Consider the following 21,637-nt stretch of genomic DNA (forward strand, 5'->3'; position numbering starts at 1 on the left):
TAAAACTGTGCCTGCTTCCCACAGTTTTAAGTTTTCAGTTACTCTTCTGCCTTACAGGGCCTGGCTGGGGCGTTCAACTCTCAAATCTTTGCTTTTGGCAGCTGCACAGTTACTTGCTTTTTAAAAAAGCACTTGTTACATGGACTGTAAGTGGTGAGCTGGGCATCTCATGCTTACAAAGGCACAATTATCAGATTTGCCCATCTTGCAGCTTGTTTTCATTGGGTTTTTGTTTGGTAGAGATACCAGGGTTGTTACCAATGGTGTGTCTGTGTGGTGTTGGATTTCCCTCTGTTCCAATTTTTCATTTCCCCGCTTCCAGATGAAAGGATTATACCAGCCAGCCAGCAGGAGCTCGAAGTACCCGGGTGCCTGCTGGGACTGCTGAGTTGGGCTCTCAATGGCTCCACTGATGTGCATCATCTGCAAACCTCTGCTTTGCCACGACTAACAGTTTCCAGTTTACCTGATGAATTCTGGAGTGGTTTCTGAGGAGCGCTACCTTAATTCATAGTCACCATGGGACTCTCCCCACGATCCTCTCCAATGGTCTTCCTACATACCCTACAAAGATGAGCCTGTTACAACTTCCTGCTCTTTGGTAATAACACCTGCTTGGTGTAACATTTGATGGCTCATGCTGATTACAAAAATAAAAACACCAGATGTGACTTGTTGCAAACAATTTATTAGGTAGTAATAAATACGAATGTAGCAGAAAGGACTATACAGCAATAAGGCATATTAATTGTATTGTTAAATAGGCAACTGACACACTGTCTTAACATTTTCCTCTAGTTTTCTAAGAAAGTGCTATGTAGAGAAATGTATTTCTGATACCAGTGCCAAGTGATAGGAGGGATGCACTATGAAGGATCCGACTGTTGCATTATTTACCTTAAATAAAATATAACAATCCATGAAGATTTACTGTTATTTAGGCCAGTGACTTTTAAGTAGAAAAGTATAGCTTGCTAAGAAGAATACAAAATATAAGTCTCCTGTTCACCTTTTTAACGGCTTACTACTTTAATTTCTTAAACTGCACTTACTAGTAGTAAGGTAAGAGTAAAGTTACTATACAATAGCACAGTTCTTCACATTCATTTTAACTTTTATTTCAAAACTGAGAGGCAAGTGCTAATTTTTATTTTAAAAAAAAAATTATTTTACAAAATATTGCACACTATTTTAGCATGCAGTTTACATGGAAGAAATAGTCAAGTGCACTTAAAACCCTGAAATACAACCAGAAACTTTAACAATTTGTGTTACGGATTCTATTTTAATGTACAAGGATATGTTTCAGACTGCATAGAATCCCACCTTACGCTTGGGACCCAACATGTTGAGCCCCAGTCCTGACTCTACAAAGAGCAGGCAGAATACTTAAAACTGTATCTGGCTTCCTTGCAATATAAATCTTCATTTCTGCATCCTGCACTGCTCACAGCCTCAAGAAACTGAAGTAAGCAATCAGTAGGAAAATTAGTTTAACAGAAATAATTTAGTACGTCCTATATGAGTTTTTGCTACTGCATATGTGTTGCAATCCAGGGTAGGATTTATTTTAACTTTCTGAAGTCCTCTGAGTAAGGTTCATTTGTAAATCCGTATCTCCCTCTCCTCCATATACACATTTTATATTGCACAGTAAAAGTAAAAATCCATTTTAAAAAACAAGCATGCTAAACATTCAATATGGCTTCTGAATGATTTAGAGTATTTCCCTTTTGGCATCCTCATGCAACATTTTAGAATAAATATGAATACAAAGTATGAGAAAGTTAAGAGTAAAAATAAAGCAAGCAAAAATGTTTGCCAGAAACCAAACAAAAACCAAGAGTTTATCAAAAGTACTTGCTCAAAGGTCTAACTGGTCTTTTAAGCATATTTATCGACATATCTTAAAAATTAAGTGTGTCTACAAAATACTGTAACATATACCATACTTCCTTGATGTTCCACAGAATGACATGAAAGGTAAATAGGTTAACTGACACTTGCTTAATGGCACTGATAGTCCCATAGTCCTCTGGGAACAAAAGCTTTACAGGATTCATACTCGTCCAACTCGGTAAACCATTTACATTTCATTAGCTTTACTGGTTAAGCTCAAGCCCTACAATAGTTTATATATGAAACACAAAAATATTTATAAAAATAATAGATATGTTGTATAGTTTTTTAAAAAAATAAACCATGCAGCTTCTGTACAAAGTTAAAAAACTGTACAAATTGACTTTTCTACTGTGTAAAACTCATGTACATGGAAGTCTTCTGTTACGATGAGACACAAGTTGTTTTTTGCTTAGCCATCAGACGCCACTTCGTAACTATTGTTCCCTTCGATCATTCATTTCTTTCAGCTGGCATTAACTGGCCATTTAATTTCATCAGAAGTTTAACCACGAGACCTGCCTATGTAAAGGTATGCAATTAAATTCTATCAGCATTTCAGAACTAATGACAATCGAGAATATGACAAATGCAGTTCTCAGTCTCTGCTAGTTTCAATCGCAAAGTTACCGTCTCCAGCTCTGTAGTTCTCACTGTATTTGGAATATCCTTAGAGTATGAGGGATTGGGCACATGCAACAAACAGTTTCAATTAAAAAAAGTTTACCCTAGTGATTACAGATGCATTTTATGTATTTTGAATTCTGAAGCCTTCACATGCTAGGAAAACAAGCAAACATTCTGAAATATTAATATGAAAGTTTTAAAATAATTTCTGTGGGGGCTTGGCTTGGGCTTCTTTTATACTGTGCAAGGGTGGCCAACCTCCAGAGAGAACAGGGACGCAACTAACTTAGGAAAAAATAATTGAACATGAAGGATGAAAAATAATAATGCTTACCTGTTTGGTATGCACAATAAAGCTCATTTTGTTTTCCAGACTGTGGATTTGGAAACATGTATCTCCATCTCCCAACTGCCACATAAAGCAACCGTACTTTAGACTGAGGAGTAAAGCCTACAATGAAATGTAGGAAACTGTCACTCAGAAAATATCCTCCATACCTACAGACTGAACTTTTCTTTGTTCACTTAGACAGGATTCAGACTTAAAAGAAGCACATTCCACAATGTAGTTGTAGTTTATAAAGTAGTAAAGTTGATACAAGACTTTGTTAGTAGTGACTTTAAAAGATCTTAAAATCTTGGAAATTTTCAGTCAAGTTTAACTAAACAGTTGGATGTGAAATTACTTCTAGTACAAAATTTTAAGAGAACAGAATTAAGTTTAATAGTTATCACTGGCAGTACATTTAAGCTGACCTTTGTTTCCATATTGAGGAGGTGCAGCCCTTTTACATTTACTCCTACATACACTTTGATGACTTTATGGCTACTTGAACTTGCTTTGGTGAATATCTGTCCTGTGAAAAAAGCTGCTCCATAAGTAGGAATTTCCCAGCAATTCTGCAAGAACATGCGCTGAAGGTGATGCATCTCCTTACTGACACCTTCACTGGTGCTGAGATTCTAGAAATAAAGGAACAATGGCAATCAACAAGTCTTCTCAAGCAGTTGTGGTTACTTGAAGAAAGCCCCCTGTTTAGTGCAATTCCCACTAAACATACTTCCAAAGTGCTTCCCCCGCAACCATCTTCCCACAGTTAAATTAAACCTCAGAGCCACAGAAAGGCTCAAATGCTAGAAGAAACTGAGACAAAATCCAGATACCTGTATAAGCCTCAGAAATCTGAACACAAACACGTAACCTCTGAACAGCCCCACAGTTTTGCCTTTCTCAGAAGTAACCTGGACTTGGGATAAGCATCTGTGCACCCATCTGACACTAAATGCATCACAATCCTTAAAACTAGGCATTCTTCCTCCTTTAAGGGGTCTAATCCCCCCAAAAACATGGATTTTTTTTGTTTGTTTGTTTTCTAAGCAAAACAGGGGTGAAGATCTCTTTTCATTAGTGGAGCTTGCCCTCAGAATGAGAGAGGCTTCTGTTCCTTCCTCTTCAGTAGAGTGAGACAGTCAGAACAAACGATCCCTGGAGTGCTCCCACCTCAAAAAACTGATACCAAGCACACTACCAAACAAAAAAATTGGTTGGGCTGTGCACAAGGTGAGAAGGCACAGATATGAGAGAGAGCACAAGTCTTCCACAATTAGGGGGCCATATCTGTGGGTGTGGTAGACAGGATCAACCTCTCTGGATCCCCACCCTACATTACAGCTTACCTGAATTCTACACAGCCATTTTTAACATGTAAAATCTTTGGAACAAAAGATTACATCTCCTTTCTCCTTCCTCCATATCCCACACCCAAAATAATGGCCTAAGAGCAGAAGTCAAGAAAGCTGTGCTCATTCTTACATATAATCTGATGATAGAATAGAGACTACTTTGATACACCATAGTCATAGACCACCATCATCCCCTCCTTCATCTGTTTTAGAAAGAACAGGAATGATCTGCTGGATTTTGACAAAAAAGGTACAGGCACCAAGAGAAAGTTTACGATTGAGTAATCTCATCTCAAAAAGAGGGGCAAGGTCTGAAAACATTCCCTGGGTGGATCTGCAGTGTTTCCTGGGAGCTACCTTTAGTGATGCATGTCAGCTGGTACAGTTCTCTTCCTGACACACCTCACTTTTTCCACAATTATTTATGAAGATCACGAATTTAAACTGACTGCAGCCCTCAGTTAGATGTATTTTAAAGAAGGAGCCCAAGTCCACATTTAAAAATTTTGTTCAATCAACTGCTCTAATCAAAGGAGTCTGTGTGTGCGTGTGTGCACACATCAGCAGCACTATCAGATCCCCAACATACAGGTTACACTGGCAAAAAGGACTTGGTAATCTATCACAACAAACAGACATGAAAATATAAGTTAGACTTTTTTACATCTATGCCTGAATTGGAAGTATCCCCAATACAGAGGTAACACTGAAGGTAAATTAACAGATTGCAAATATATTTACTTCTAACAAAGAGATCAACTGTAATTGTACAAGAAAAACATTCCAAAAACCCATCCCAAACATTCAGAACATACACATTTCTAGCTTTATATACCGGTATTCCTGTTCATTACCTGACAACCAAAGTGTCAAAAAATGTTTAAGAACAGGATTTTCTACTATTTGCTTATTTATCTCACCTTGTATTCATGAAGTATCCTGTTTGTCCAATGAGGAGCTTTACTTTTTAGTTTAGTGATTGGTACGATAGATTTAAGATTTTCTTCACTAAGAGAAAAACAAAGCAGAAAAAAAGCTTTTCTTCACTAAATAAAGTAAGGAGAAAGAACAATGTCTGCCTCATTGTATCTTCAAGTCACACACTGAGCTAGAAAGTCAGCTCCTACTCTATCTCATCTCATCAGGTGAGATGGTTTACTGAAATGTAAGCCAAGGCTTCCTAAGATACAGTATAATACTCAGTTAATGGAAATCCAGCTTTATGTTATACCATCTGTATCATGCATCATGGACACGGCATGGAGAGGAAATGCCAGCAGCAGAACACGACTCAGTTGGTTACAGAGCAGTTTGGTGAATTCCAGTTTGGAAGCCAAAATTATATACAAACAGCCATTTGTATCAGCATATCACACACTTGAAAAATATGACAGACTGTAGATACTCTTCCCTCCACTCCTGCAGTCAGCATCACTGAGGACTTGGCCCAATTCATTTCCACTTGAAAGTTATATGTTACATGACATGAAAGAGAAGCTACTTATATAAAGTGGCCTTTTTCAAAAAAAACCAAAACACAGCCAACAAAAAACACTAAAAGGAAGAAAGCAAGCCTTTACTAGTTTGCTGTTATGTACAATTAAGACAGTCTCAAAACCTAGTAATGTAACCTATTGAGTAATTTTTAAACTGTATTTGTCTGTAACTGCACATATCATCTACCAAGCAAGAATCCTACACAGGACAATGCATCCAGATCTTTAAGGTCAAGGATACTCTCACAGAAACAACACCCTGGACATATTTTTGAAATTACCAGTGTTTTAATAAACATTTATGTCAACTGCAAAAAAAATTCAGACTATAAATCTTTTCATCTGTCTGAAGAACAAGTTGAGATATTTTCCAACATCTTCATTTGAACACGAACAGAAAGCATGGCCAAATGCCCATGAGGCTTTTTTTCCATCCCAAACTATCTTTCCAGGTAGTTCTGTCTGTAGAGTCAAATACTTCCACTGAGCAGGCTCAGCTTGGAACCACAGTACCGATATGCCTCAGTGTGGACAGGAACAGGAACACCACCCTGCAGCTGCTGGAAGTCAGCAGCGGGCAGTTCAGTACTAAACCCAGCTGGCGTTGAACTGCACCCTCATGCAAGTGGGTCCCACTTAAATCCCATTCTCCTTATGCTCCATCTACCAACTGTGTAACTGCAGGACAATACAACCAAAAAACCAGCAAATCAAGACAGCTCAGTTGATGCTGCGAATGAGAGGAGATGAGAAGCACAGTAGCAGTCCAGAACTGCACAGCTGCTGTTCCATGAATGAAGTGAGGTGGAGATGGCAGGGGGTGAAGGTGCACACAGTAGAGAACTGGAATCTTGATGGTCTCAGATATTGCTGTAGAAATGTATGTGGGAAGAAAAAGCCATATCCCAGAATAGCTCAGCTACTGTTGTGCTGGCATGCAGAGAGAAGGGGAGAGAAAAATACCATCTGGCAGAGCCCTACTGGTGCTATGGTTTTGACCAATTTAGTACAGTAGTTCTCATACCAATGACAGAAAATAAATTATATCTTTGGTCTGTCCTCTTCAAAGAGGGAGGAAAGTCAGCCCCAGAAGTTGGTCTGTTTTCCTTAGCACTGTTCAAAGTCTCAGTCCTGTCAGAACCCTTCACTCACATGAATACACTTACTCATTTTGGTATTATTGTAATCTCAGGACAGATTTACAGGATACAGAACCTCCATCCCTCTGCCTGGAACTGCAACAATTAATACATTTTTCAGACCCAGTGTCCAGCTTCTATTTATGCATACAAGGGTTATGTGATTACTCTGAACTACAGCTCAGTAATGGAGAAAAACAACAAATATATCAAAGCTAAAATGTGAGAGTTCCACAGTAAGTGCTATCTAAAAATACTTAATCTAAACCCATAATTTTAAGTTTTAAACACACATACTTACTTTAAAAAGCCCTGTTTATGTTTCTTGCTCTCATAATTCCCATAGACTATTTGTAGAAGCAGACTTGCCAGTGTGATCAGCTTGGCATCAGGTGATGTATAAAAACCTTTCAGTAAATTATATCTGGCTTCATCAAAAAGAATAAGAATAGCCAATGGATCCTCAATCTGTGAAAAAGATATAAATAATACGATTTCTTTGTAAAAAAGAAAATGAGCTTAGAAACTATAAATATAATTTCTCACTGATTCAGAAACAGAAGACAAAGGTGTGATCCTGACTGAAGTGTACATTTTAGTAGTGCTTTGTAACAGAAAAAATAACATATTTTCACTAATTTACTTCAACACTTCACTGATCTAACAAACAAATGAAAGGTGACTAGGATACCATGCCCAATCAGAAGGTTCATAAAAATACTGATACATATGGATTTTTCCTTCGTGAGTTCATTTTGAGTAATATGTTTGTATAATCCCATCAAAACCAACCAATTAAATAACTGGAAAACAACAGCACAAGGAAGAGAAAGAAAATCGGGCAGGTTGTTTTTAGCTGTATGACAGACAGACAGACAGAGACTGACACACAGAGACAGATGATAAACCAAACAGCTGAGAGGGTGAGAAAGAGACAGAGAACAGAGAGATGGCAGGAAGGTGAGAGAGAGGGAGGGGAGAATGTGAAGACTCAAACTATTACAAAAAAGGAGAGGAGATGTCAGGTTTAATAAGTTTGGATATTACTACAGTCACTATACACGCTGAGTGCTAGAAGTCAAAGTGTTCTGAGTCTGATCATGATTTCAAGCTATCACTTCCAAATGCTGACCTTTTTTTCTATTTCCAGTGGAAGTCTCACATCCCTTCTCAGGAAAAGCTGTGAAGTTTCCCTTTGAGGATCCAAGTTTGTCAGTTCAGTGAATATTTCAGGCCAGTCTCGAATATGTTGCAAAGGCTTGTGGTATGGCTTCAGCTGGAGGCCTGAAAAATAACAGGGTTTGATTCTAAATAATAAAACAGAATAACCCAGCACATACACACACACATATATACATAAATTATTAAACACTGCACCAAAACCAGGGTATCTGAAATTGAGGACTCATTAACAAATATCTTCCCTATGTTTTCTAAACTGCTACATATAAAAGGTTTTGAAAATATAGATTTATTGGAAAAACTCCTTGCATCAATTCACTAAATGCAGTAGTGATGAAACTTCGTTATTTTCAGTTTCTCAAGAGTAAGTGGTATTTAAAAATTTAATTGAGTACCAAGACTGACCTTAAAAACAAGATAATAAAACATTAGAGACTGTTTTCTCTGTTATTATGGGAGAAATACAAAGTCCAATAATCTTATTTCTGACAGAAAAATACAGATATAATTTATCTTATAAATGTATTTGCCATTTTTGTGTACATATATATTGACCATAAACTTTTCAGAACAGACATTTTTCTTTTTAATCTGTAAAATGTCTTGATTCTTCGCAGGATAAAGTCATTCAATGTTTCATGTTCTCCTCTGTATACGAGACATGCAACATTAATACAAAGCTTTCGGCTGCAGTCCTACTATGTACTAGTCTGTACCTTCAGCTCACTCACCCTTCCTGTCCTTAGATCATTGCTTGGCTTTTTCTAGGAGTGAGGCTGTATCTGCCTCCTTGTCACTGCTCTGGCTTTCACACTGTGACATCTCACATTATAGGAAAAACTTCAATAGGCATGTTATTACAGTGCAACATCATTCACTGAGAACAATCTGTTCATTCAACTTACTTACCCATCTTGTAAACAGAGGAAAACATTATCTGTCCTACCAGCAAGAAATCTATGGTCCTTACAGTTGTATGCAAACTGCAAGAAACATACTTCATAATGAACCTTGTCCCTTAGGTGTTTGAAGCCATAAAACAGAAGCTCATTTTCAAACTAAATATCTAAAGAATTAAACAATGTATCAGTGAGCTCATCCCCTCAAATGCAAAGGTGCAAATGCAAATGACTCTATGAAAACATGACATATTTAGAAAAGGCAAAAGCAGCAACACTTTAACACTCAAACACTTCCCTTCCTTTTCTTCCAGATCTTAACACCTATGTTTATCTCAGCGTTACAGTAGTCGTGTGGCATACAGCAAAGTAAAAAGGCAAAAGGCATGACACTGGGAGAGAAAGATTAAAGTATGAAGAAAAGATTTCTGCAATATCTAGAGCACAGTATCCTACCAGACCTGAATTGTGCTTTGTAATCCATGATAATGTGTCCTATAGCTATCGTGTTGCACCAGTACTGTTGACCACAATTTCTGACAAAACCCAATCACACTCATTGACTCTTTTGGGGTTCTGTTCATCTTTTCCTATATAACTCAAACAAAAATTATAATATACTTTTCATTTAGACCAGAAATACCAAAAAATATAACAAATGTAATAGTGACTTTTTGCATCAGAAGTCTCTCTCACCAAATAAATCTGAGAATTCATTTATCAAAAATTATTTTGGTGCACAACACATGAAAATTCACATGATTAAAGGACCTAATAAAAAAAACATTAATTGGCTTGCTTTAATTACTAGTTTTAAAAAGACTAAACATCTATAAACAACTACATGCATCCAATTTCAGATACGCTGGGAAGAAAAACACAACTAAAACCAGGATAAGCCAGCAGTAAGGACTATGACAGCCAAGGTGCCCTGTAACAGAAAGACAACCTGGACTAGCTTCATCTTCCTGGATGAAATACATTCTAGGTGCCACAGTGATCCACAGGCAGACCTACTGAGCGTCCCCAAAGTGAAAGCTAAAACAAAGAAGCTCTGTAGCTCTGAAAGCACACTTTGGAGACATCAGGCTGTAAAGGCTGTCAGAGAGCACGTTTCCTACTTTCCTAGGACGGTATTATTTTTTCCTAACGATAAGGAGAAATAAAGTATGATAAAATCTCAAGTATATCCATCATCCGTGTTGACTTACTGAGGTTCTCAGAACAGATCCAGATAGTGAAGTACTGCTGAGTTTCTTGAGACAAGCGCATGCCCTCCATTATTTGCTGCACAGTGGTATTGTTTCCATGTTTTAACTCGACAGAACGATAGGATCCATCCATACGGTAAATCCGTGCCTTTTCATACTACACAAAAATGTAAACATATTAAAAATCCAACTTGTTAAAATCCTTTCTGTTGGTGCTTCTGAAGAGGAAAGTAGTTTTACCATAATTCAGCAACATCCATAATGTTGGGGAAAAGAGCACTGCACAATTCCTGAATATTTATCAAAATTGCTTGGTTTTTGTCCTGTGCAACTTCATATACTGTGTTTTTTAAAACAATAACTTCCAGAAAGTTATTACTGGTATTTTGAGGACTTCTTTTAAACTTGAAGGTAAGCAGGCATTTAAAAGTTCCTTGAGGGATATGGGCTCAACTGCCTATGCATATCCCAGAATGTCTACCTTGCTATTACTGGCAGGTTATGAATTTTCCCCTTCATTAGTCATCTTTCAGAGGGAAGCATCCACCTTTTACTCAGACCCCACTACAATAAGAATACAATCTCATTAAATCCTACAGTGCTTCTATATTACTACTAATAAATCCTTTTCCCCTCCAGAACTCCCACAGCTTTCACTGGAAATTGTATGTGAGCCCACAACATGCCTCCTGAAAGTCATATGTAAACGTAAATCAGGTGCCTGAAGCATACACACACAAGCCATAAATTAATGAAATGTCTTGTTTTCATCTCTTTAACAGGTTAAATGTTTCAGCTGCTTGAATAAAAAAGTCATAAGAATTTCCCCTTCTAAAATCTACGAAGTCATCGAGAACTGAGTTCCTAAAAACTTTTGAAAAAAAAAGATGGATGACTTGAAAATGACAACTGACTGAAAATGAGCCTGGAATGGAAAACATCAGTCTATTTTTGCTGCAGTAGTCACTGTCCCTCCTACTGCAGTAATTTCTGGTTTTTTTATTTTAATGTATTAAATAGTAATAAGTGACAACATGATATCACCTCTTACACTGTGAAATCTACTTAAAATGTGTCCATTAGTCTTCAGAGTCATTAGACATACACACCTGCCATTTAATCAACTGCATAATAAGAACCCTAAAATAAAGGTCAGTTCCTTCCTTAATTATTTTGGAAGGTCATTCATACAGAGTAAAATGAAGATAATTTAAAACATCTTGAAAAACTGACAGGTTTACTACCATCTACCTACAGGGATATCAGCTGCATCTGATTCAAAGAAAAGAAACAAGTGGTTTTATATCATTTGGCTAATATTAAATCTACTTCAGGATAAGAGGAATCACATTGTAAATTTTTTTTCCTACCCTGGCTAAATATCCACTGGCTGCCAAGGAAGCCTACACTGACTAACTGATGTAAGGTCTACTTTGCAGAAGCCTACATTTAACCAGCTGAATACTCCTGTTTATCAACATATAAGATGACAATGCACAAAGAAAGCTGATGGTTGTATGATCAAAAGTAGACATAAAATCAGAAGCTGATGTGATGCTCCTACAAATAAATCAGAGCATCACGTTTAAAGTCTTACATGTATTTCTTGAGACATGAAACAGAACAGAAACGTTTAAAGAGACAAAATGTCAGTTTGCCAATATTTTCACTAATAATTTCAGTGTACTGCACTTTTCCAGTAACAGCTGTAAGTGAGCCTAGCTCTCCTACAAGTTTAAGTGTAAATTAAATATAAATTTTAAACTACTTAGAAAATGAACTCATACAGGTTTATTTATGGCTTCCTTCAGTAGTTTTGCAGCTTCTTCCCACTCATTTTGTTTGTTCTCTTCACAGACATTCAGTGGAGATCTTCCTTGTTGATCAGTAATGTGCTGTAAACACAAACAGAAACACTGATTCTAGCTCTATTTCACTGGAGTCAGGGAAAACATTTACACATTTTCAAGACAGTTAAGGTTCTTGATCATAGAGTTCAAACTTTTAATTAATATAAAATGGGAAGAGTAGGAGTAATGAAATATATTTAACCATTTTTTTTGTAATGTCTTAACAAGATCATTGTGTTTACACATTGTGATCTGGACACAAAATATTTCACATACACAAGCTAGAAAATGTTGCTAAAACTTCTATTTCTAGACATAAACTGAACTTACTCTGTCAATTTCTGGATGATTTAGTAGAATTTGTACTATTTCAGCATGGCCACCTCCAGCAGCAAAATGAAGAGGAGAACTAAGTTGGCCATTCAGAAGGTTTGGATTGCATTTCCCTTTCTCCAACAGCATTCGGGTGGCTTCAACTTTTCCATACCTGCAGACAGGGTTAAAGCAGAACAGACACAGCAAATGTAAAATATTTTTTTCAGATAGTCCTAAATATGAAAAAGTCTTTTCCTACACTCAAGAGCTTTTAGCTTCCAAATTACACCAAAGAAAATGGAACATTAATAAGTTTGTAGAAATTAACATCAGTTCTGCACTTCTTTGGTATTCATTGGTCTAGTAACCATTTATTGGATTAATTCTAGACAAACTGAACCTTGTTTTAAACTAGCTGAGTTTGGGCAGTTGTAGTGATTCAGTCATGGCTGAACAGAGTTCAGCCTTGGATGCGAAAAAAAAAAATCTCTGTGACAATCAGAGTTCAGCTTCTGATTGCAGGCAGCTGAATCTGGAGGATTCTTCAGCCTCATACTTATAACTAGTAACTCTTGTGTATACTTTATGTAAAAATTACTTGCAAACTTTCTCACAAACACTAAAAATCAAGTAAGGTTGTGGGTTTTTTATAATCAAGTTTTATCTTTGTGTTATTCATATCGTCAGACATACTGACCACTACATCTACAAAAGACTAACTGCTACAAAGATAAAACATTTTTACAACTGAGGAAAGCTTTCAAGTACTTACAGATTAAATCACAGTTAGAGTCAGACAAGTTGACCTCTGTAAATTACCTAGTTCAGCTTCCCACTCAAAGTTTCACCAGCACCAAAACATGCTCAGCTCAGATACTGCTGTGCTGTAAAACTGCTCATAGCCTTTAGCCAACAAAGACTGTAGAAGTTACCACACTAAACTAGACCCAGTGTCTCCAACAGGAATTAGAATAGGTACTCAGAAGAGATGTAACACGCAATAGGTAAGTGATGACATGATCTCCACACCTGGTCTCCTACAAAACCATTCAACTGAAAATTATCTCAAAACCTGAAGCAATCTTTCTCTTCAAAAAGTTAACACTAACATATATTAGAATCACAGCATAAGAAGTCTAGATGTTTTTTATTTCTTCTTTTTGAGGCTGACAAATTACATAAATTATTAGTGCTACAGAATCATGACAGCAAGAATGCATTTGATTGGCAAAACTCTCATTGACTCACCAGCATGCATAATGGATTGGTGCCCAATGGTCACTATCTAACTGATTAACAGAGAACTTTTTATCCAGGAGGTGGCTTAGTAAATCAGAGTCACCTTCACAAGCACTGCGGTGAAGAGGGAAATCATCTACCCACTGGTGTTCCCTATGAATTAAAAGGGGAAACAGGAGGAAAACACCATTCAGAAATATCACAATAGTGGAAAACATAAGCATTTTAAAAATTACTAACATAGCACTAACTGTAGATCTACATGAAGAATAAAATTGAAGTTCACGCAGCTAGTATTTTTGTCATGCAGTAGTCAAGCTAAAGCTGTATTTCTTATGCCAAGAAATGCTTCTCTAATGTTTGTAATTTACACCTTTCTTAATCCATCCTTTAACCGTTGTGTTTCAGCACTTAGAGACTTTAAAGTAGAATTTTTAATTAAAAAGTATTTATACAGTAAAGCCCTAAATTAATAGGAATCTCACTCTGACCAAGTCTACCAAGTGCTACCGTAATATAACAAAACAAAATTATCAACTAATGAAAAAGGAATGTAACGTAATACTTGTCCTCTGTGACACTGCTCATGCTACGTTGCCACTTTTCTCTTTTAGGAATCTGAATCTTTGAATAGTCTGGGGCTCCAAGGCCAAAGTATGGATTTATTACCACCTTGTCAACCTGTGAAGACATAATTTAAACATCACTGAAGAAATATCTTACTGGGATTTGCTACACAATCCCCCATCCAGGCGAGGTATTCTCTTGAAACCAAAGTTATGATAGTAACATTTCATAATTAAAGAGAATGATGTTCAAATTGAGGATTTGAGAAATTATTGCACATCTACTGCTAAATAATGAAATCTGACCGTATTAAACATAAAGCACACACCCATACCAAATAAATGAATGTATGAATGAATGAATGTATGAATGAAAATGTATGTATGTTTTAAAAATATTAAAAGAAAATATAGTTCTTACCCTGTTGGTATATTGAAGGTCTGACCCAAATAAAGGATTATAGATACACATATCTGCTTTCTCCAATGCCAGCATTTTACTCTTTATTTCCAGGGCAGTATAACCCATGTGTAATGAGCTCTCTGTTTGGCCAGGTTCTATAGCATAGGCAGGGTTTATTACATTTGTTTTAATTCTCTCAAGAGGAGATGGTCTGAATAAAGCTGGGATGGAGTGAGACTGGGTGTGCCGTTCATCCAACCACCTGCAGGAGAGAATGGGGGAATAACTCATTTTCAGGTAGAAAAGGATTATTTTGGTCATCTTGTCCATTATTTTGTTTGATTAAGAGCTGTATGTATGACAATCACAAATTTTAATTAAAAACATTATAATGTGCACAGTCAATTTTATATGACTAATCCCCAAACATGAAATTTGTTAACCACACACAGTTAAGCAATTGTATTTGCTGAAACACATTTCCTGCGGATGCAAACTTTCAAAGAAAAGGAAATTATAAGCTAAGAGTAACACTGGTTATAACCAAAAACTTAACCACACCAACGTGTCACCATTTCGTTTACTTTCAGTTTATCAATACTCCTGCTCCCAACATACAAATTTTGAAAATTAAAGCAGTTTTTTTAAGGGTCAGTTTCAATATCTGTGCTGACTTAAACCTTCCAAGTCATGTGTTTCATTAGGGAGAGACAGAAAAAGGCAAAAAACCCATAAGGTCCAATTTCCAAACTGCTAAGTCTCTTTCACATAGGCTACCACCTGCCTTTTCACAAAGATGTGCTGAAGTTTATTCTCTTCCCAGTGTGTTCCTACTGACAGTATAGAGCTTTAAAGCCCTCTTACTCTCAGCTACTGGGGAAAGTCAGTGCTGTGCACCTGCTCCATTTTTTCCTGCCACATATGTAATATAACAAGGTTCAGGTCAAGTTGTTCATCTTCGTTTTTGGATAAATGTATCTTCACTGAGCCCCTAAATTATTTTAGTGTTATGTTGAGTAGTGCACATTTTAACTAAGGGTCTAAAGCCGGGTTTGTATTTAGGTTTCTGCACATGCTTTCTCATGAACTTGAGGTAAACCTGTGCTTTGCTGGAATGTGATATAATCAGTTTAGTGATTTAGCCTGGAAATATAGATGAAAGAGAAGTACATACTTTGGACATTGACTGACAGACCACTGAGATCTTGTCTGTTCAAGAACCACGTGTAAGGATGGCAGAAGGTGACCTGCAGTTTAATGAATATGCTTAGGCCTGTATTTGTAAGTCCCAGACCCAAGCTATGACGTGCTACAAAAGCAGTGCTCTCTTCACTTACTCATGGTCCTGCTGGGAAGGAGGACTGTAAAATTGTGGTCATTGTGCTATAAACACACTCTAAGGTATTTTCAGGCATTTTCTCTAAATATTTGGTGGATAAATTAATTATGGCAGTTTGAATATTTGAGAAGTGTTTTTTCAGATTATTACATAGAGAACAACGAATATAAAGTATTTTCTCTTATACTTCCAAGGCTTCTCTCACAACTATGAGGCTTGAAACACTTTTAAGCAGAGCTTAGAGTCTGAAGGCATTCAGTAAGCAGTAAAGAAATATAACTGGTATGATGGTATACATGTAAATATGACAACTCTACTAATAAACTCTAAAAACCCTACACACAGAACCTTTTAGATAATAGCCTGTAATGTATGATTTTTCATGTTAGCCAGGAGTTTCAGATAACTTTATTAATGCAAATAAGCTCTGATATTCCTTGTTCAGAGTACATTTAAAAAAAAAAAAAATCTGCTCACATACTCAACTTCAAATTACTATAAATCTGGCTAAACAACTAATCACCTTTCTAAAATTTAATTCCCTAGTGCAAATAGATTTGTGTGTCTAGGGAAGATGCACTCCCTTTCTACAGGGAGATTTAATTTAAATGCAAATCTTAATGGTATACAATTACAGGATATTTTTACTACACTGGCAAATGCTCTTACAGGTGACAATTATATCACTTACAAAAGATTAAACATATGATTTTATAAAACATTCACTGTGAGCAAGAACTTCCAAAAAGCCACTTGATTTAGAGAAGCAAACCCTTCTCGAGTTTGCAAAAAAAGTTTAGAAAGATTTAAAAATCTGCTGTCAAGGTTTCAATTTCTGATAAACATGAAAACAATAACATGATATCATGATGATTTCCTTCTTAATCACAAGAATCCTATACAAACGATGTGCTATATCTACAAATTATCTTTTATATATATTTATATTTTTATATAAAATATGAAATTATTATATTTTAATGTATTTTTACTGATGGCATTTCTTACTTATCCAAGGCAATTAACATTTTTGCAGTCAGCGTAGCAAAATGGGTGCTGGATTCACTGCAGACTCTCATGATGTCTTGTAAACAGTAGAACACGGGGCATCCAGGACTGTATGTATACTTTGTATTATCTAAAAAGGAAACATGCTCTGAAGACACATCAGTGAGAAGAATCTCATTTTCCCTTCTGCATCTTTTTCTAGTTACACTTTCCTAACTAATTCAGAGTATATTCTAACTTTAGACTAGAGTAACTTAATTTTTTCAAAATAATGATCGATAGAAATTACATACAATCCTTACATTAATTCACAACCCAAAAGGGTAGACTTAAAAACCAAAAAGTATTCTGTCACTATTTCATCAGTGTGATCAGCTTCATCTGAGGAATTAATGTTAAATGTATACTATTACCAGAAAAAAAAAGAAGAGGACTCAGGACTAGAAGGGGTTACCAATAACTGTATCGTTATTGGTAACTCCACAATGGTATCTATTTGATAGGTTTCATCATTAAATGCTATAAGTAAGGCAAAAATGAAAAAGTTCCTCCAAAAGCACAGAGACATTTACTTCAGGTTTGGGGGTTTTTTTTAATATTTTTCTGACAAGAAATTTACTTTGCCTTCTACACTGTATTTACTGTGTAGAGACTTCAATAAGCATTCTTCTCCGAGTAAAGAACACTGAACTGAGTAGGATGTCTTACAGTTGCACTCAGCAAATTCTACACAAGTTAACGCTCATGTTTTGAAAATATGATCAAGTGCACAAATACTGCTTAAAACAGAAGTGTGACAGCATTACAGAAACAAAGGCAATACACTAAATACAAGTTTTTTTCCATAATTTTAATTAACTTCTTCAAGTTTTAAAATATTCAGAGAGAGTTTTTCACCTGAATGCAACTTTTAATGCTTAAATACAGAAAATGCCATATATCATACTCATAAAAAAATGAACCCTCAAGTGAACTGCTAAAACGGGTGCAGCTTCAGAAATCATGCTCAGCATTTACCTTTCACAACAGTTGGAACAATGTAAAGAGATGCCTCCTGGCCTGCCTTCTCTCCATCTAGAGGAAACTTCTTCATTAACACTACACGCTTTCCTAGCACAGTATTAAAAAAAACAACACAAAACAATTAATTAATCAACAAAACAAAGGAAAAAAATCTAGAGTTGGCTATCTGAAAGCTTACCAGACAATCTCCCTAATTTCTAGGAAGAAAACAATTACGATTATACCTATAATCTAAAGCAAGCTAAGAAAATCTAAATACATAAGAAAAACATAAATATGTATAAACCCATTAACATGCAAAAGTGACATGACTGTAGCCCTTTATAGCAGGGGTTTTTTTTGCTTATCTGACCTCAGCTGCATATTTCAGCAGCAGTCACACTAAGCTGAGCATATTAATGTTTGGGCTTTCTGTGCGAGTCAATTTAAAACTCTTTTAACTGTATAAGAAACAGATTTTGCTTTTACAAGGCATTCCTTGATGTGTATTAATTCTGTTATTCTGTGTTTGCTGAACAACAAGCTTTGTTAAGTCTGTCCAGCTGCAGCTATTGCCACCTGCGACATTTTACCATGCAACCAGCTATTCCTCCTTTCAATTGTCAGCACTGCATTGACTTGTCCTCACTGAACCTTCCCAGTAGAACCTTACGTACAAAACAGAGATGAGGTACATAGCAAAAAACAAAAGTCCTTTAGTCTGTATAGTTTATACCAATCGGGAAATGAAATATGCTGGAAAACAAATTTGTCAGCACAAGCGTGAGGTTCTTTACTAGATCAGCTATGCAACAACAATGAAAAAGAAAACGTACTCATTAAATTCCATCTGTAAGTGATACAGTTATGCCAGACTTTAGAACCTATGAATTCACTAGTGCAAGTCAAATTTTAGCTGAAATTAAGGATAAAAAAGCCACTTCCATCTGGTTTACTGGAAGTTTAGCTATAAACCTAAACTTGAGGTGAAGAAGTAGTATAGACAAAGTTTCATTTATTAAAAATCTTTTAGTAAGTATTTTTATAGAGTTGGAAGGTAAAGGAACACAAAGGTAAATTAAAGGGTTTAGCTGTATAGTTAGCTTGGGGTTTTGTGATGAACCTCCAAACATACCTTCTTTTTTTTATACTAATTTCATGCTTCAGGCACAACCTTGCCAAGCCAAATTAATTTAAAAAGCATTTTTATTAAGCTATCAATTATATATCAGATTAAAGTGTTTTTACCTTTAATACCCTGATTGGCTGGTGAAATTGGTTTGGTGGCTTCTAATACATAATCCAAGATGCTCTGGGTTATCTCAGTGCCTCCTTGAAGTTTAGTTTCCAGCAAAACTTTCTTTCTTTTTTTCTTTTGGCCTTCAATGGGAACTTCAAGCAACAAAATCTTTCAAACAATAATGAAACCAAAGGAGTTTAAGCACAACTGAAAGAAGCACAGAACCTTTTTTTATTATTATTATTATTTATTGTACTACTGTAAAAGCAGTAACAACTCAAGAAGTACTGAATATTGAGGAGCAGGATGGTGAAGTCAGGATGACCTCTGTAACAGGTTAAAGAGAAAAACACAAGGCTACACCCTTGTAACGAGCAGCCCGCAGGGCAAAAGGCCCTGAAATAAAATACATAGGTATTACAAAACCATAAAGTGTCCAAATACCATAAGGATGGAGCAATGCATAGTAGGTATATGACACACATAGACGTTACTTAAGTAATCTTACTGTCAGATTTTTCTCTTCTCCTATATTATTACTTATTTACTATAATGCATTATTTAAAAAAATCCAACATCTAATAGACAATAAAAATTAAAATAGTTTTACTTCATAGGATTTAGCTCGATATTCCCGAGAATTGAGGCTAGCAGTGTTTTTTGGACGTATCACAGCAACATATGCATCTCCAATGTTTTCTGGGTTTCCCATCTCTCCTTCTTATTTTATCACTGGAAACAACAAATAAACAGGAAGTAAAGGTTCAGTTGAAAAAGCCATCCAACAGCACAGTAAACTTCAGGATGTAGTGGTTATATCCACTGGTACTTTGCACTATTCATTTATTGTTCTTTAGCTGGAGAAATGCCAATGGCTGATATAATTCTGCTTCCTTTTTGTGAAAGGGGAAAATAGTACATCACATAATTTATTACAAATAATCTTGTTCTCTAACTCACTTTTAAAATAAAAAGAATGTATTTTTTTCACTTTGTAACTATCTTCCCCATTTTCCAAGCCAGGCAAAAGGTCAAAGAAATTTAGAACTCTGGAAAAGGTACGAAATCGAAAGTGATTCTAAAGTGACAAGCACTGTAAATTATAAAATGTGCTGCAACAAATTACTGCATTTCTATGAGTTCCATGGGGATTTCAAGAAAATACCTGGTTTTTTTCTCCTCCCCTCCAAAGTAGAACACAGTCTTGCCTACAGCCAAGTAACAAAACTCATAAACTATAATATGGATTCATTTACTTAGTTTTACTTCAGTGGGATTGCAAAGTGGTGCATAATTCATTCTAACAGAGCTTCTGAAAGGAATACATCTTTAGTTTTTGCAAAAAGTGGACAGAGGCTTTTATATTTAAGGAAAAAAATTGCTTACCCTTCTGTTTAAACCAAGGTGAGAATTCTTATAATCACAAAATTGTATGAAAATTATAGGGAAAATCTCCTAAAGCTAAATCACTCCACACATCAGCTTTGAGAAAGGTCATGCCTGACCATTAGCCCCTTCCAGCTGATCATTTTCTTCATCTGCAAATGAACACCCTTTCATTCCATAGCATCAGTAAGCGCATGCTTTTTGCAGAATAATTCCTCCACAGATTTTAAATGTTACTATTTCTAGCTTCTTCACCTCTCCTAGAAGAAACAGAGGTCTTCAGATCCCCATGCCCTTAGTCCAGTAATTTTCTTGGGATCAGATTACCTGAAAACATAGTAAAAACAAAAATCCCAACATAAATAACAGCATGTCATTTTCACCTTCAGTTAAGCTAAATACTGATGAATAGATGATTAGTCATGGTACCTGAATAGTAATATCCAAAGAGAAACATCTAATGATTGTCATTACAGTAGCATCTAGAAACATTAAGCAAGCAATGTGCTGACTTGTGATGTCATACTTTGCGATATTGAGAGTTTTAAAAGAAAAAAGAAACAACTATCCCTTATGAGCAGTTAGGAAAGACATGGTCCCTGGGTATCCCTACATGTACTGGGATATACTTGGCTCGGGTCAGTGGCTTGTGCGGAGGGAATCTGCACTGGTAGGGCCAGGCTACCTGGGCAGCAGGTGACGAAACAGGCAAATAAGCAGCGGGTCAACTCCCTCTGCCAGTGCTCTGCACTAAATCCAGAGCACGTCTGGGAAACCGACAGCCCCAGGAGCTGCGATACGAATGGAGAAAACAAAAATTGAGGATGAAGAAGGATAGGGCTGCAAGGCTGTAACAACAAACGGAAGGCACCACCGGGAGCTGACCCTGACCAAACCCAGTGCCAAAACGCGGCCCCATCCCAAAGGCTGCCGGTCTGAAGAACACGCCTCACTCCAGCTTCTCCCAGCACCGCCGACCCTTCCCGCCTCCCATAGCACCCCCCGGGACGAGGCAGACGGCGGCTCCCGCCGGGATCACGGCCCCACCACGGAGGAGACCGGCCGGGTTGCACGGCCTCCCCCGCAGCGCCGCCTCCGTGGGCATGGCGGGACCCGGCCGCTCTCGGAGGAGGGCGCCGGGCGGGGGCGGCCC

At 36.7% G+C, this 21,637-nt stretch overlaps 1 protein-coding gene across 3 annotated transcripts; it reads right to left on the reverse strand.

The window, feature by feature from the left end:
- Positions 1 to 668: 668 nt before the first annotated feature.
- KRIT1 (KRIT1 ankyrin repeat containing) lies at positions 669 to 21,186 on the reverse strand. Of its 3 annotated transcripts, XM_027749150.2 has the most exons (18): positions 21,098 to 21,186; positions 20,740 to 20,811; positions 19,709 to 19,830; positions 19,107 to 19,266; positions 17,874 to 17,966; positions 16,857 to 16,986; positions 14,528 to 14,771; positions 14,106 to 14,221; positions 13,550 to 13,693; positions 12,317 to 12,473; positions 11,924 to 12,031; positions 10,137 to 10,293; positions 7,977 to 8,128; positions 7,146 to 7,312; positions 5,130 to 5,217; positions 3,283 to 3,489; positions 2,861 to 2,977; positions 669 to 2,421 (listed from the first exon to the last, which is right to left on the reverse strand). In XM_027749150.2, the coding sequence occupies exons 3-18, from the start codon at positions 19,808 to 19,810 to the stop codon at positions 2,353 to 2,355; spliced, it is 2,211 nt and encodes a 736-aa protein (XP_027604951.1). In that variant the 5' UTR covers positions 19,811 to 19,830; positions 20,740 to 20,811; positions 21,098 to 21,186; the 3' UTR covers positions 669 to 2,352. The 3 variants fall into 3 exon arrangements, with proteins under 3 accessions (XP_027604951.1, XP_027604956.1, XP_027604958.1); XM_027749155.2 differs by lacking the exons at positions 20,740 to 20,811; positions 21,098 to 21,186 and adding an exon at positions 20,485 to 20,571; XM_027749157.2 differs by lacking the exons at positions 669 to 2,421; positions 5,130 to 5,217; positions 21,098 to 21,186 and having other exon boundaries at positions 2,887 to 2,977.
- Positions 21,187 to 21,637: the final 451 nt, after the last annotated feature.

This window comes from Pipra filicauda, unplaced genomic scaffold, assembly GCF_003945595.2.
Source record: "Pipra filicauda isolate LSUMZ 115617 unplaced genomic scaffold, ASM394559v2 scaffold105_size2325265_pilon, whole genome shotgun sequence".
Classification (NCBI taxonomy): domain Eukaryota; kingdom Metazoa; phylum Chordata; class Aves; order Passeriformes; family Pipridae; genus Pipra; species Pipra filicauda.

Excerpts from the sequence above, each read along its gene's own strand:
- KRIT1 (XM_027749150.2), bottom strand. The coding sequence starts at position 19,810 with ATGGGAAACCCAGAAAACATTGGAGATGCATATGTTGCTGTGATACGT. Across the intron at positions 19,267-19,708 it reads ATCGAGCTAAATCCTATGAA|ATTTTGTTGCTTGAAGTTCC; the intron begins GTAAAACTATTT and ends ATTGTTTGAAAG. Across the intron at positions 5,218-7,145 it reads CATAAACAGGGCTTTTTAAA|TGAAGAAAATCTTAAATCTA; the intron begins GTAAGTATGTGT and ends TTTTTCTCTTAG.